Source organism: Choloepus didactylus, assembly GCF_015220235.1.
Source record: "Choloepus didactylus isolate mChoDid1 chromosome 11 unlocalized genomic scaffold, mChoDid1.pri SUPER_11_unloc2, whole genome shotgun sequence".
NCBI lineage: Eukaryota > Metazoa > Chordata > Mammalia > Pilosa > Megalonychidae > Choloepus > Choloepus didactylus.
This window is the reverse complement of record NW_023637579.1, coordinates 3876000-3890197: the sequence shown is the minus strand read 5'-3', so window position 1 is coordinate 3890197 and position 14198 is coordinate 3876000. Positions and strand designations below refer to the sequence as shown.

The following is a 14198-nucleotide window of genomic DNA, read 5'->3' as shown; positions in this document are numbered from 1 at the left end:
GATTGAGAACATCTTCTGGATCAAAAGGGGGATGTGAAATGAAACGAAATAAAGCTTCAGTGGCTGGGAGACTTCAAATGGAGTTGAGAGGTCACTCTGGTGGACATTCTTATGCACTGTATAGATAACCATTTTTAGGTTTTAATGTATTGGAATAGCTAGAACTAAATACCTGAAACTACCAAACTCCAACTCCTGACTCTTGAAGACGATTGTATAACAATGTAGGTTACAAGGGGTGACAGTGTGATTGTGAAAACCTTGTGGATCACACTCCCTTTATCTAGTGTATGGATGGATGAGTAGAAAAATGGGGACAAAAACAATGAAAAATAGGGTGGGATGGGGGGGGTGATTTGGGTGTTCTTTTTTTATTTTTATTTTTTATTCTGATTCTGATTCTTCCTGGTGTAAGGAAAATGTTCAAAAATGGATTGGGGTGATGAATGTACAATTATATGATAGTACTGTGAACAGCTGATTGTACACCACAGATGAGTGAATAGTATGTGAATATATCTTAATAAAACTGAATTTAAAAAAAAAATACCTGCAGCTCTCACTCTTCAAACTTACCTTCAGTTGACTGGAGGTAGGCCTTAATCTCTTCTGCTGATACACAGATGATTCCAAAAGGGTTTCAGCTTGATTTCCACGGGATGGATTTACCCCAACTGTGCAGCTTTTCTGAACTGGCAACGTTTTCAGGATAGTATCTCAGACCCTCTATATTTTGATAAAGTATACAAAGACTTTAATTGGGCCAGTATAGATGCACCTGTACCACATCTGATGAAAAAAAGGTGATCCCCTGCCATTTGGTTATTTGCTTGTATGCTTTGGAGACACCCCTTTGCCATCAAAAGTTTAGAACCTCACTGTGATGTTCTTGGCTTTAAGTTTCTGGCCCTTCCCACTCGTATCCACTCCTGAGGACTCTTTAAGAGTTCTGCATTTTTTTTACAGGGATTTTCAACAACTTCAATTGCCCTGGTGATTATAGGTATCTTAATCATGACACCCTCATTGCAGGCTATGATTTTGAGAAGGTAAAGTTCCTAATCAGTACAGAATGGCCAGAAATAGTACAAACAGATCCCCAAGGTCTGCTGGTCCTGGGTTATAGGGACTCTGCTAGGCAGACAGGAATGAGGCACCCTAGGTGTAGGGTGGGACTGAAGGGGGCCTAATCATCCTTTCTTTTAGATCTAATAACCCATTCTTGGCCTAAAACTTAAGCATGGTTCCTGACTTGTAGCTCTGTCTGGCATGAGAACTGGTGGGGATTGAAGGCCAGTTTCTAAGCCAAACAATATCAACCTTTGTTCCTCAAAGACATATGACTGGGCTTGGTGGATGGAATTGGTGCTGTGACGTATTATCACTAAATCTGCAAGCAGAAGCATCCTGTGTCTGACCCAAATTCTGCTCTTGTCAGAGGAGGGCAACCATCTCATGGGAGACAGTGATTTGCTGCAAACCCGAACAGGAGCCTTCCTACCACTAGTTTGGTTCTCTTGCATTTTCTCCATTGCATGACTATGACCAACAAGGGGCCTTTTCCACACTGGCCTCATCACTTTTATTACGAGTGAGGTGAGAATTGGGGAGACGGAAGAGACATACAAATGGCCACAGATTGGTTAAACCACTGAGGTGTTTGGAGTGTAATCTGACCCCATACAAGAGACACAGCTACTTCCACTCTCTTCCGGAGAGGGGTCAGATATGTGACTGGAATCCAAGACCTAAAAATCTCATGGATGAAAAGACAAAGCCTCAAGTCCAAAAGAGCTGCATCCTCTACCTCAAGCTTTACTCATCAGGCCATTTTGTCATCTCTTTGCTATGCTCCGAGTTTCTTCTTAAATTAAAATTGAAAAGTTAATGTGAATCCTAATTTGGTGAGATTTTATTATGCATCTATGGATTTGTGGGAATGATGTCAAGGAGGGATATTTCTCAGAGTTGGGGGCTGCTGGCATTCTTGAACCTCCATGGAAAGGGAGAAAAAGAGCTCAACTGCCTGCCCAACTCCTACGAGACCAGGGAGGGAGGGAAATGATCAGGTACATCACTTTTTCGGCTGAAGCCAGATGAGTGGGTGATGGGAAGAGGGTGTTTTTGGTTGGAACACTTACCGGAACTTTTCCCAGAGCAAGTGACCTCACCAGTTTATTCTGCTTGGGGCTATACTGGGATTGGAGGTACAATACCTTGGAGGAGCTCCAAACCCAAAGTCAACTTTATCTTTCGATTTCAGCTAGGTTCCTTGGTCTGCTTTGGCTCAGGAAGTGGGTGGGCTCGCTCAGAATATTTGATAGGGACTCAAGGGACTCACAGCCCCATGGGTCCCAGTTCCCTTACATTCCCTTTGTCACTCTTATTTATGATAGTATTTTACACATAAAATACACTGGGAGATAGAGCCCTGTTCTTTTATAAAAAAGACTATTGAGCTACTAATAGAAACCCCAGGCAAGTACACACAGGTAAATGCACTCACAGTGAGCCTTCCTTCTATTTCAAGTTTTTCCCTCCCCTGGTGTGAACAGATTCATTTTTTCCCTTTTTAGGCAGATTAAAACAAGAGGCAAACTATTTAAAAACTAAGAAGTTCCATAGTTTATTTCTTGTTCAAGGTTATGACCGGCTGGTTTATTGCATTTACTGTTTCTGTATATGGGGACACATACACACAACAATCTATTTATAAAACCTTTAACTTCTTCATTAGGTTTGGGTAGGGGCTTCCTGATGTAAAAATTTCATGGATGAAAAGAAGCAAAGGACCACACTGCGTTCCTCTTACTCCTACTGCTCATTGGTGGGATATGACAGAGAAATATTATAAAAATACTTGTCTCGTTACTGGCTTTCAAATCAGCTACAGCTACAAACACACCACAGCCCTGATGCTTTTTCATCATCCCTAGACCTAACTCAGTTGAACCATTCTCACAGGAACAGTAAGACCATGTGCTTGTCTCCCTTTTATCTAACTAGATGAGCTGGGGTGATAAAAGTTTCACTACAGAGAGGCATCGGGTCCAGAACCCAAAGCTCCAAACTGTAAAGACTAACATTTAAGATCCTTCTGTGCAGAGAATGCTGGCCCTGGGGCAGACACATGGCTGTGGAGCCTGGCTTCCGGTTTAAGCAGGAGCAAGCTCACCTAAGTTTCCATCCACTCATTTGTGAATCAGGGGACACGGCAGCATTAGCCTATCCTGGCATGTTAACATGCACCCATATGGTAGGCTTTCCTTCCTACAATGGCTGCACGTCACCCAATTCTTGGATAGACAGAGCGAGAGGTGATGGGAGAAAGAATGTGTGTCTTGTAAATGACAGCTCAACTTCCACTCCATCAGCATTTGCCAAGGACCTTTGGGGTACAGAGAAAAGACATTTGGGGGGAAGGTGTGCAATTTAGTTTAAAATGTGGACTTTGGCCCTTGGATGAGCTCATGGTCTCTATTAACCAGTAATCAGGAGGAATCAAAAGGTACGAGATGGTTTTCCGTTCACAGGCAGGCCACTAGAGCCCACCACTGAGGCTTGCATGCCCACAGGGCCTCCCAGTCCTCATGGGGTCTGGGAGGTGCTTGTGTGGGATGATGACTCATGTGATTAGCACCATTTTTCCAGGCAGACAAAGGGATCAGTGGTGTCCGGGGGCGCAGCCTGCGAGAGCCCATGCTTTGTGCACTCAGGGGCTGTCCCCACGCTGAGGGCAGGACCCTGCACTCATTACTGCCTTCTTCATAACCTGCCGCTCAGTGGGCACCTTCTGTCTACACAGAGCTCAGGATTCAGGGGATGCAACCAAGGGAGAACAGGAGGTAGTGTCATAAGAGTCGGCTGGCAAAATGCTGACGCCCAAGGGGGATGCTGACAGGGATGACCGAGACCATGCCACCAGCTGGGCATGAGCTAGGGGGGTCTGGAAGACAAGAAACAGGGGGTGCACCCAGTCGCCAGCGAGGGAAGCTGGAGGCAACATGCCCTCCCTCCCTCCCTGCTTTCTGGCACAACCGAGACAGAACAAACCCTCCACTGGCCTTCGGAGGGGTGTGCTGCTGCGACAGGCAGAAGTTGGACCCCACCCGAGAGCACGAGGACGTGCATGTTCCCCTCCTGGGGCAGGTGTGAGGTGGGGGGCTGGGGAGGGACCCCCAGCTGTGAGAGGGGCTGGAGGGAAGACTGCGCCCCCGGAGCAGGACACGGCGGGCAGCGTCAGTAGGAGTTCAAGGCCTGCTTGGAGCGCCGCTTCATGTGCAAACGCTCGTGCCGCAGGAGGTCGTGATTCTGCAGGAAGCTCTTGACGCAGTACCGGCACTGAAAGGCCCCCGCTTTGTCTCTCGCGTGCAGGGTGCTCCGGTGCCTCGCCAGGTGGTCGGGGCGCTGGAAGGCCCTCCCGCAGTCACAGCACGCGAAGCCCAGCTTGCCCTTGCCCTTCTCCAGCAGGGCCTGCGGACTGCTGCGCGCGTTGTCCGACGGCCCCTGCTCTTTCTCCTTCGCGGGCTCGAGTCCGTCCGGCTGCAGGTGGATCCGCCGGTGGGAGAGCAGGTGGGAGTTGAGGCGGAAGCTCTTCCCGCAGGCGCCGCAGGTGTAAGGCTTCCGGGTCTCGTGGGTCTCCAGGTGTCCGTCCAGGTCCTCGCTGTCGCTGAACACCTCCCCGCAGACGGAGCACTCGTGGGGCTTCTGCTCCTTGCGGCTCCGCAGGTGCCTGATGAAGTTCACTCTCCAGCGGAAGATCTTCCCGCAGTTGGGGCAGACGTAGGACTTCTTGGAGGAGGTCTGGACCTCGCCGCCTGCGGTGCTGTTGAGGTGGGGGGCGGGGGGGCCGTGCTGCTTCTCTGCGGGCTTCTGGGGCTCATCGGTGCAGTACGGGCTGTGCTGCGAGTCCTCGTCCCCCGAGCTGGACAGCACGATTTCGATGGACACCTCCTGGTCGAGGCCGTTCTCCTGGGACAGCAGGCCGCCCTTGGCTAAAGGAAAACCAACATCGAGGTCAGCGGTGCCCCAACCAGGCCACCACCCTCAACCCACTAAGAATCCTACCTAGCAAGTCTGGTTTGGGGTCATGAAATTCCATTTTTAGAATGTTCCCGCAGTGACCAGGTACAAGGACAGCCTTATTGGGGTCCCTGGCCTAGACGGAGAGAAGGAAACCCCCTTAAAACCAGCCACAACTGTGACCAAGTTATCCTAGGTGCCTTTTTCTCCCCTCTCTTCCCTGCCCTTCTCCCCTACACTCTCCCAATCCATTTTTTCTAGCCCCTTTAAGTGCTAAGAGTCTGTACTGATCAGTATAAAGCCCTGGTAATTTACATTTCATAACACCAGTTGATTAACCAGGAATGGGAAAAATTCTACTGGATACATTAAAGAAGTTGGGACAGAGAGCGAGCCTGTATTTTATAAATGAAGCTCCAGAAAGGGATCAGCTACTGTTTGCAAAGCACTTGAAATGCATCAGAAACACTGCTAAACTTTTTGTATGCACAGCTTCATTTGCTCCTTGACACAACCCAAGGAGATGTTATTTGCTGCATTATATGCAAGCTGAAACTCAGCCCGCCTGCCCAAGGTCATAGAATAGAGCTGCAGGTTGGAACTAAGCTGACCTGCTCAAGGTCGTAGGATAGAGGTGGGGCTTGAGCTCTGCTATGCTGTCTGGCATCAAAGCCACTCAGTAACCTGAGCTTGCCCAAGGTCTCAATTCCCCACCAGGATTTCTCCTTCTCCCTGTCTTCAGATATTTGAGGCCTGACAGTGGCCATCAAAGATACTGGACAGAGAGATATCCTGGGTTTTATAACCCGGAGTATGTCTCCCCTAGAGACCACAGAAGGCAACCTCCACTCACAAAGAAGCTGGATCAATGGATCCTGTGTTTGCAATGTTGAAAAGCGGGGAGGGTAGCAGTGGGGAACCCAGAGCCTGACTTGAAGTCTTGCACTGTGGCCTGAGGCCATCGCACTGGCTCTTCCTTGGGCTTCTGCTCCTCACCCTTGTGAGATGTAGGACTCAGGTCTTTCCTAGTATAAATATTTAGATATTAACATTAATCAATATTATCCCCATTATTAGGTCTGTCCTCATTAGAACTGAAGCAGGGACATGAACAGACATTTGCACACTGATGTTCATACACAATTGCCAAAAGATGGAAGCAATACAAGTGTCCATCAACTGACGAATTGATAAACAAAATGTGGCAGACACATATGATGGGATATTACGCAGCAGGTAAGAAGGAATGAAGTCCTGAAGCATGCAAAACATGGATGAACCCTGAGGATATTATGTTGGGTGAAATAAGTCAGACACAAAAGGACAAATCTTGCATAAATTCTCCAATATGAACTAATTATAATAAGTAAATTCATAAAGTTAAAATCTAGAATATAGGTTCCCAGGATATAGAATGAGGCTAAAGAATGGGGAACGGTTGCCTAATATGCGCAGAATGTTTAACTAGGTTGAACTTAAACATTTGGAAATGGACAGAGGTGATGGTAGCACATTATTGTGAGAGTAATTAACAGTGTGAATGGGGTGTGAATATGGTGGAAAGGGGAAATTTAGAGTCACGTATGTCACCAGAAGGAAAGTTGGAAGTTAAAACATGGGAATGTATAACACAGTGAGTCTTGTGGTGGACAATGTCTGTGATTAACTGTACAAATACAAAAAAGTTCTTTCATGAACTAGAACAAATGTATGACACTATTACAAGGAGTTACTAATAGGGTGGTATATGCGAAAAAATATACCTATTGCAAACTATGGACCATAGTTAACTAATATTTTAATACTTTTTCATCAACAGTAACAAATGTATCACACCAATGCCAAGGGTCAATAATAGTGGGGGATAGGGGCAACAGGATGGGTTTTTTGTTTGTTTGTTTGTTTGTTTTGAGTAATGAAAATATTCTAAAATTTATTGTGGTAAGAAATGCACAACTATGTGATGATACTATGAACCAATGATTGTACACTTTGGATGAATCGTATGATACGTGTATATATCTCAATAAAACTGCTCAAAAATTAAAGATAAAAAAGACTACAATGAGATATCATCTCATACCTACTATTATGGCTGCTATTAAACAAACAGGAAACTATAAGTGCTATAGAGGATGTGGAAAAATTGGAACTCTTATTCACTGCTGGTAGGAATGTAAAAGGTGCAGCCACTTTGGAAGGCGGTTTGGTGGTTCCTCAGAAAGGTAAGGATAGAATTGCCATATGATCCAGCAATCCGGTTACTACGTATATACTCAGAAGAACCGAAAGCAGGGACATGAACAGACATTTGTAAAGTGATGTTCATAGTGGCTTATTCCCAATTGCTAAAAGATGGAAACAACCCATGTGTCCATCAATCAATGAATAGATAAATAAATTGTGGTCTATACATACAATGGAGTATTATGTAGCTGTAAGAAGGAGTGAAGTCCTGAAGCAAGCAATAACATGGATGAACCTTAAGGACACTACATTGTGTGACATACTATGACACAAAAGGACAAATATTGTATGACTCACTAATATGATTTAAACATAACTAGCATACTCATGGCGTTCATATCTATAACTTAGGAAACCAGAAGATAGAATAAGGGCAGACAATGGGGAACTGAAGCTTAATTTGTGCAAAATGTGTAGTAAGGTGACTGTAACTGTTTAGAAATAGATAAAGGTGATGGTAGCACATTATAGTTAATTACAGTGTTGCTATGTAGGTGTAATTGTGGTTGAAAGGGGGGAAAGTTTAGGGTTATGTATGTCACTACAAAGAAAGCCAGGGGATGAAACATGGGACTGCATAACCTAGTGAACCATTTTAAGAAGGAGAAGTCTTCATTTTCTAGAATTGTGTTGATGAATGCACAACTCTGTGAATTTACTAGAAGACAGTAACTGTATACTTTAGATGGATTGTATGGTGTGTGAATTTATCTCAATAAAATTGCTTTTGAAAAAAGCATGCCTTACAAGATGTTAATAATAGGGTAGTATATGGGGAAAAATATAACTAATGCAAACTGTGAACTCTAGTTAACAGTAATATTATAATATTCTCTCATCAATTGTATCAAAGGCACTGCACCACAGCTAAGAGTCAAGAATAAGGGAATATGTGGTTTATGGGGTTTTTCTTTTTGGAGCAACGAGAATGTTCTCAAATTGATGATGGTGGTGAATGCACAGCTGTGTAATTACACCAAGAGCCACTGACTGTAAACTTTGAATGGAGTTCAAATAAAATTGTTAAAAAAAAATGACAGAGAATCTTGAAAGCAACATTTTGCCCACAAGCAATCTTCAAGAACATTATGAAGGTCAGAATTATTACCTCATTACAGTGCTAAAAGAAAAAGAAAACTCAACCAAAAATTTCATATCTGGCATCACTGTCCTTCAAAAATGTGTGAGAAATTAAGACATTCCCCAGATAAACGCTGAAGGAATTTGTCACCACTACACCTGCCCAACAAGAAATGCTAGAGACGGAGTCCCTCAGGCTGAAATGCTAGAGACGGAGCCCCTCGGGCAGAAATGCTAGAGACGGAGCCCCTCGGGCTGAAATGCTAGAGACGGAGCCCCTCGGGCAGAAATGCTAGAGACGGAGCCCCTCGGGCTGAAATGCTAGAGACGGAGCCCCTCGGGCTGAAATGCTAGAGACGGAGCCCCTCGGGCTGAAATGCTAGAGACGGAGCCCCTCGGGCTGAAATGCTAGAGACGGAGCCCCTCGGGCTGAAATGCTAGAGACGGAGTCCCTCGGGTAGAAATGCTAGAGACGGAGCCCCTCGGGCTGAAATGCTAGAGACGGAGCCCCTCGGGTAGAAATGCTAGAGACGGAGTCCCTCAGGCTGAAATGCTAGAGACGGAGCCCCTCGGGTAGAAATGCTAGAGACGGAGTCCCTCGGGTAGAAATGCTAGAGACGGAGTCCCTCAGGCTGAAATGCTAGAGACGGAGCCCCTCGGGTAGAAATGCTAGAGACGGAGCCCCTCGGGCTGAAATGCTAGAGACGGAGCCCCTCGGGTAGAAATGCTAGAGACGGAGCCCCTCGGGTAGAAATGCTAGAGACGGAGTCCCTCGGGCTGAAATGCTAGAGACGGAGTCCCTCGGGCAGAAATGCTAGAGACGGAGTCCCTCAGGCTGAAATGCTAGAGACGGAGCCCCTCGGGTAGAAATGCTAGAGACGGAGTCCCTCAGGCTGAAATGCTAGAGACGGAGTCCCTCGGGTAGAAATGCTAGAGACGGAGCCCCTCAGGCTGAAATGCTAGAGACGGAGTCCCTCGGGTAGAAATGCTAGAGACGGAGCCCCTCGGGTAGAAATGCTAGAGACGGAGCCCCTCGGGCTGAAATGCTAGAGACGGAGTCCCTCGGGTAGAAATGCTAGAGACGGAGCCCCTCGGGCTGAAATGAAAGGACATGAGATAGTAACTCAACACTACAGGAAGAACGAAAGATCTCTGGAAAAGGGAACCACATGAGCAACTACAGAAGCCCATATCATTGCATGTTTGCTTTAGAACTCCATTTTTAATTTCCTACATGAGTTCAAATACAAAAATAAAAAAAAATCATCAACCTGTTATTGGGTACATGACATATAAAAATGAATTTTGTGACAACATATTGGGGACAGAGTGGTATAGCAAATGCGTTTCTGTATGCTACTAAAGCTAAGCTGGTATCGGTTCAAACTAGATTATTACAAATTTAGGATGCTGAATGTAATCCCAAAGATAACCAAAAGAATATCTTAAATATATATCACAAAGAAATGAGAAGGGAATCAAAATGGCTCACAACAAAAAATCAACTAAACACAAAAGAAGGCAGTAATAGAAAAAATGAGGCCCCAAAAAGGTCTACAAAATACAAAAAAGAAGTGACAAATGGCCGAAGTAGGTCCTTCCCTATCAGTTATTCCTTGAAGTGTGTTCTAAACTCTCTAATCACAAGACAAGAGTTTGGCAGCATGGATTTAAAAAAAATCAGCATCTAAATATATGCTGCCTACAAGAGACTAACTTTATTTATTTATTTTTGGGTTTTTTTATTGTTTTGTTTAAAGAGACTAACTTTAGATATGAACAGCTTAAAAGAGAAGGATGAAAAAAAGACATTTCATGCCAATAGCAACCAAAAGAGAGAGAGAGTGGCTATATCAACATTAGACAACATAGATGTTAAAGTCAAAAACTTAAAAAAGACAAAGAAGGACTTATATAAAATATCAATATGCAATAAAAACAAAATATAAAAGGATAAATTCACTAAGAAGATATAACAATTATAAACATATACACACCTAACAAGAAAATCCCCAAAATACATGAAGCAAATGTCAACAGAACTAAAAGAAGCAGTTCTCAAATAATAGCTGAAGTCGTCAATATAACACTTTTAGCAATGGATGGAACACAGACTGAAAATCCTGAATGAAACAGAGGCCTTGAACACCACCAAAACCAACTAGACCTAAGAGACATTTTCTGGAACATCAAACAACAGCAGGAAACATACTCTCCGGTGCACATAAAGCGCCCCCCAGGCCACAAAACACATGTCAGTAAATCTAAAAAGACTGAAATCATACAGTTTCTTCTCCAACCACAGTGGAATGAAGCCAGAAATCAGTAACAGAAGGAAAAGTGGAACATTCACAAATATGTGGAGATAATACATTCTTAAACAATTGTCAACAGAGGATTCACGATGGAAATTAGAAAATATGTGGCGAAGAATGAATATGAAAATACAGAATATCAACATTTATGGATTGTGGCAAAGGCAGTACGCAGAGGAAAATTTACAGCAATAAAGAGTGATCTCAAATCAATGAACTAACTTTATACCCTGAGGAACAAGAAAAAGAAGAGCAGACTAGACCCAAAGCTAGCAGAAGGAAAGAAATAACGAAGATTAGAGTAGATATAAATGAAATAAAGAATAGAAAAACAGTAGAATTAATCAAACCAAAAGCTGGCTCTTTGAAAAGACCCCAAACATAGACAAACCTTTAGCTAGAATGACAAATAAATAGAGAAGAGGCAAATAACTAAAACCAGAACTGAAAGCTGGATATTAATATCAACCTTAAAGAAATAAAAAGGATTCTAAGAGAACACCATAAACAATGTAAATAAAATTTTGATCTAATTTAAATGTAGTGTCAACAACTTTAGATCATCAAGATGAAAGGGGCAAATTCATAGGAAATCCTAGCAAACTGAATCCAACAGCATTTTAAAACCTTCTACAGCATGACCAAGTGGAATGTATACAGGAATAAAAGGGAGGTTCAACATAAGAAAATCAATCAGTTGCAATAATGAAGCAACAACATATGATCATCTCAACTGATGCAGAAAAAGCACGGGACAAAACCTGATACGCTTTCATGACAAAAACATTTTGCAAACTAGTAACAGAAGAACTTCCTCAAAATGATAAAGAGCATTTATGATAAAACCCACCTTTCTCCAGTAGAGATAGATTAAAGATCAATAATTACATGGAAAAAGGCTCAACATAATTAATTGGAGAAATACAAACCCAAACTACGAGTATCACTTCATATCCACTAGACTAGCTATTACTAAAAAACAAAAACAAAACAAAACAAAAACAGAATATAACAAGTGTTAGCAAAGAGATGGAGACACTGGAACCCTCATGCATTGCTGGTGGCATGTAAAATGGTCCAGCTGTTGTGGAAAATAGTTAGATAATTCCTCAAAAATTTAGGCATAGAATTATCACATGACCTGGCAATTGCATTACCAAAGAATTGAAAACAGGGACTCAAATGGTTATTTTTACACCACTGTTCATAACTGCATTATTCACAATCGCCACAAGGCAGAAACAACCCAACTGTTCACCAACAGATGGGTGCATGAACAAAACATGATATGTACATAAAATGAAATATTATTCAGCTATGAAAATGATTTTCTGACACTTGCCACAACATGGAAGAACCTGAAAACATTATTCTGAGTGAAATCAGCAAACATATTTTATCACTGCATTCATATGAAATATCTAGTGTAGGCAGATTCATAAGGATAGAAAGTAAATTAGAGATCACCAAGGGCTGGAGGAGAAGGGCTGGGAAGTTACTGCTTAATGAGCACAGCGATTCTCTTTCGGATGACGATGAAGTTTTGGTAACTGACAGTGGTGATGGTTGTACAACATTGTATGTGTAATTAATGTCATTGAATTGTAAATCCAAAAAATGTTTAAACAGCAAATTTTATGTTACATATATTTCATCACAATGAAATAAGAAACAAACAAAAAGAATTGATCCAAACTACAAGCTGGCCCAATATGAATACTGTGGTTTGGAGCTGTATGTACCCCAGAAAAGATCGTGTTCTTTTAATCCATTCCTGCGGGTGTAAACCCACTCTAAGCAGGACTTTTCAATGAAGCTCCTTCAGTTAAGGTGTGGCCCAGCTCCATCAGGATGGGTCTTAGTCCTATTATTCGAGTCTGTGGTAGTTTGGAGGCTGTATGCACCCCAGAAAGGATCACGTGCTTTTAATCCATTCCTGTAGGTGCAGACCTGGAGGTGAGACCTTTTGATTAGGTTATCTCAGTAGAGGCTGCCCCAGGGTGGGTCTTAATCCAATTACTGGACTCCTTCATAAGAGGATAAAGGACACACAGAAGAAAGAAGAAATTAGGAGCTCACAGAAAAAATCTCATTGAAGCTGAGAGGAAGCCACTGAAGCCAGAAGCTGAAGCAACACCACCCAGGAGAGAAGAACCAGCAGACGTCGCCATGTGCCTTCCCATGTGACAGAGGAGCCCAAGTTTGCCGGTAAACAGCCTTCAGAGAAGGTAATGTCCTGCTGATACCTTAATGTGGAGATTTTTTACAGCCTAAGAACTGTAAACTTGCAAGTTAGCAAACTCGCCTTGTAAAAGCCACTGTTTCTGGTATATTGTATTTTCTTGTCTTTAGCAAACCAAAACAGTCCCTTATGAGGGAAGTAAAATTCAGACGGATAGAGAAAGCCACAGGAAGCAAGAAGCTGAAATTCGGTGGGACCTGGAAGGCACCAGAGAGGTCAGGAGACTCCGCCATGTGCACTGCCACATGACAGAGGAGCCCAGGACCAAGGATCGCCGGCAGCCAGCCCAAGGCAGCCAGTCTTCAAGAAGAAAGCATCGCCCTGATGATGCCTTGATTTGGACTTTTTCCTGGCCTCAAAACCATGAGCCACTGAAATTCCCATTGGTTAAGCTGAACCACTGCACGGTGTTAGCTTGAGCAGCCAAGAAAACTAAAACAAATATACTTTTTCTCCACCTTTGCCATGGAGAATCAGGCTGGTTTAGCACACCAGGAGTGAGGGCCAACATTTGCATGGGGGTGGGAAGCGAGGAAGGGGATATCATCCTTCCATACCTACCACACTATAAAATCTGCTTTGTTCACACGTATAAGGGGTTGAGCACTGGTGGCTGTTTGACACGCACGGAGGCATCACAAGTCAAAAACAGACCAAGTGTGCAGAGTGGGGTTTCCCAAGCCACAGAAAACCATTTTGACACAATGGGTTTGAATAAGAGCCAGAGATTTGGGTTTGCTATTTGGAAGAACTTCCAAACCATGGGTGTAAGAAAGACGGCAGTAATTTAGGATTTGCCCCAGAGACGGCAACTTTTACCAGGATGATTCTAAATGTTAGCTATGTTCCTGAGGGTAGTTAGAGAACACACACCCTCCAGAAGTCCTTTTCAACTTTGGCATTCCAGGAATCTGCTACTCAATTTCAAGGGTATCCTACAATCTGCCCTTCCGTGCTCAGGGGAGAAATACACTCAGTATACAGCGAACAAGTACTACATCTTCCTCAATCAACAAGGACAAGGCAAGGGGGGCCTGGAACCAGCAGGGAGAGATGTCCTAATCCAAACAGAACACGACAGCTGGTAATGGCACCGAGTTCGATCCCTAACCTCACCAGCCACCCCAACACGCAGGAGGCAGGTCCCTCTACCTGGGCTGGTGCTTTGAGAGATTGCCATCTGCTGGCACGTCTGGGATTCTGGCACCTGCAGCTCATTGTTTTTTCTTCTTTCTTCTGCTTGGAATGGCTGGAGACTTTGGAAATCTTTTCCAAGAGGAAAATTGGAAAAA

The 14198-nt window shown here is 43.7% G+C and overlaps 1 protein-coding gene across 2 annotated transcripts in view; it reads right to left on the bottom strand.

Annotated features, from left to right (window-relative positions):
* Positions 1-2601: 2601 nt before the first annotated feature.
* Positions 2602-14198, bottom strand: part of ZNF496 (zinc finger protein 496) — a 47041-nt gene continuing 35444 nt past the window's right edge. For both annotated transcript variants that reach the window (XM_037823319.1, XM_037823320.1), the window contains exons 9-10: positions 14059-14172; positions 2602-4994 (exon numbers count right to left, since the gene is read on the bottom strand). In XM_037823319.1, the coding sequence (XP_037679247.1) occupies positions 4240-4994; positions 14059-14172 (869 nt within the window). In that variant the 3' untranslated portion in view covers positions 2602-4239. The remainder of the gene's footprint in view (positions 4995-14058; positions 14173-14198) is intronic.